Source organism: Tupaia chinensis, unplaced genomic scaffold (assembly GCF_000334495.1).
Source record: "Tupaia chinensis unplaced genomic scaffold, TupChi_1.0 Scaffold000506_1, whole genome shotgun sequence".
Classification (NCBI taxonomy): domain Eukaryota; kingdom Metazoa; phylum Chordata; class Mammalia; order Scandentia; family Tupaiidae; genus Tupaia; species Tupaia belangeri.
The window spans coordinates 291,240-292,920 of NW_006160018.1; the positions used below are offsets into that span (position 1 = coordinate 291,240).

Consider the following 1,681-nt stretch of genomic DNA (forward strand, 5'->3'; position numbering starts at 1 on the left):
GGCCCCCCATTGGCCTGCCCGGGCCCCGGCAGCCCCTGCCCACTGTCTGTACCAAGACCACGGGTGATTGGGGCCCCTGGAGACACTGGAACAGAAAGACCACAGCCTTGATGTGGGAGGGACAGGGGCTGAGCCACCCGGGGCCTGTGCTGGTCCACAACCACCCTCATGGGCTGGGCTGCAAGGCCCTTCACACAGACCCCATTGTCGCCCACCCTCAACCACCACACGGCCCCTTTCCCAGGACCCCAGACTCACTTGGCCGCCATGTCATAGTATTTCCTGCGGTCAAAGGAGCTTGTGCGCTGCCATTCCTGCATGGCCCGGGACAGGCCCTCCTGCAGCGACATGGTGGGCGTCTGGCGGGACAGGGACTGGAGCACTGGGCTGTAAGTGCCTGGGCTTAGAACATTCTGAAGTCTCACCCCCTCTTCTGTAAGTGCCTGAGGTTAGAACATTCTGAAGTCCCACCCCATCCCCAGCTAGCCAGGCGCCACACACCTCCCCTGCCCTGGGCCTCATTGCATCTGTCCCACGTCTGTCCCTCTCTCAGCCTCCTCCCTTCTGTGCTCCTTGGACCCCAGCATCATCTCCCATGATCACTTGTCAGCACCAATCACTGCAGTCAGCCTCTGATGTCCATAGTCCCCAATGTCTGCACCTCTGTGCTAAATGCCGTGTCCCACAAATTCCTGTGCTGAAAGGGTAACCCTCAATGTGATCATTCTAAAGTGGGTTCATTGGGAGGTGATCGTAATTATTCCTATCCTTCACTGTCAAGTTCCCTCCAGAGTCCTGCACCCCTCAGTCCCCTTCTCCCTGATGACCCCATGGCTGACAGCACACAGGTCCATGGTGAAGTGGGAATACAAGGAGGGAATAGGCTTGTGGAGCCCAGAAACTAAAACTGTGACTCATGTTTAAGAAGCATTCTCTGGGTTGATTTCTTCTGTACATATTACCATGGTGTTTATTGATTGAGATTGGCTAGCTTGACAGGTGAGGGTTTTAGTTCAGTCACCTGACCATGTACTGTGACTGCAGGGAGGTTACGATTGCTGAGAATGTAGCTCTGAACAGCAGATGTCATCCCCCTCTGAACCTCCCCGCAGGCTCCCCCACTGACTTCACCTCCTCCTCCATCCCTGCCTTCTTTCTATGGGTGAGCGCAAAGAGAAGTCCCACTCTCCTTCACATGAACAAGCAGGACAGAGCCTCGCTATCAGGACTCTGGGGCAGGTACTTCCTGACCAGGGTCTTGAAGTGCTGCCAGCATTGGAAGTTTTTGTAAACACTCCTGGGGTTGCAGGAGCTGTCCAGTGAGGCCATGGGCTGGGAGGCCATCATCAAAAGCCACTTATAGCTGTCACCTATTGATCACTGGGGCCATGATGAGAGTGATCCGGGCCACCAGGGGTGGAGCTGGAGGAGGCTGATTTGGGGTCCAGCCTCCCTGGTCGACCTGGGAGACCTCAATGGCTGGTTTGAGAACAACGGTCTGCACAGCAGGAGCTGCCAAGAGGAGGGGAGGGGCACCATTCACACCTCCAGAGATGGTTCCTGGGGTGCTCCAGTTGATTGGGGCCTGATTCAGGACAGTGGCCTGACCGTCAAGAGCCTGAGCAGGCTCTCATTCTGTATTAATTTGTAGAATGAAGTTGACATTCCCAGCTGCACTCGG

At 56.0% G+C, this 1,681-nt stretch overlaps 1 protein-coding gene across 1 annotated transcript in view; it reads right to left on the bottom strand.

Annotated features, from left to right (window-relative positions):
- Positions 1–350, bottom strand: part of LOC114009280 (NUT family member 2G) — a 4,407-nt gene extending 4,057 nt beyond the window's left edge. Inside the window, exon 1 of the mRNA XM_027774985.1 lies at positions 259–350. Coding sequence (XP_027630786.1) covers positions 259–350 — 92 coding nt within the window. The remainder of the gene's footprint in view (positions 1–258) is intronic.
- Positions 351–1,681: the final 1,331 nt, after the last annotated feature.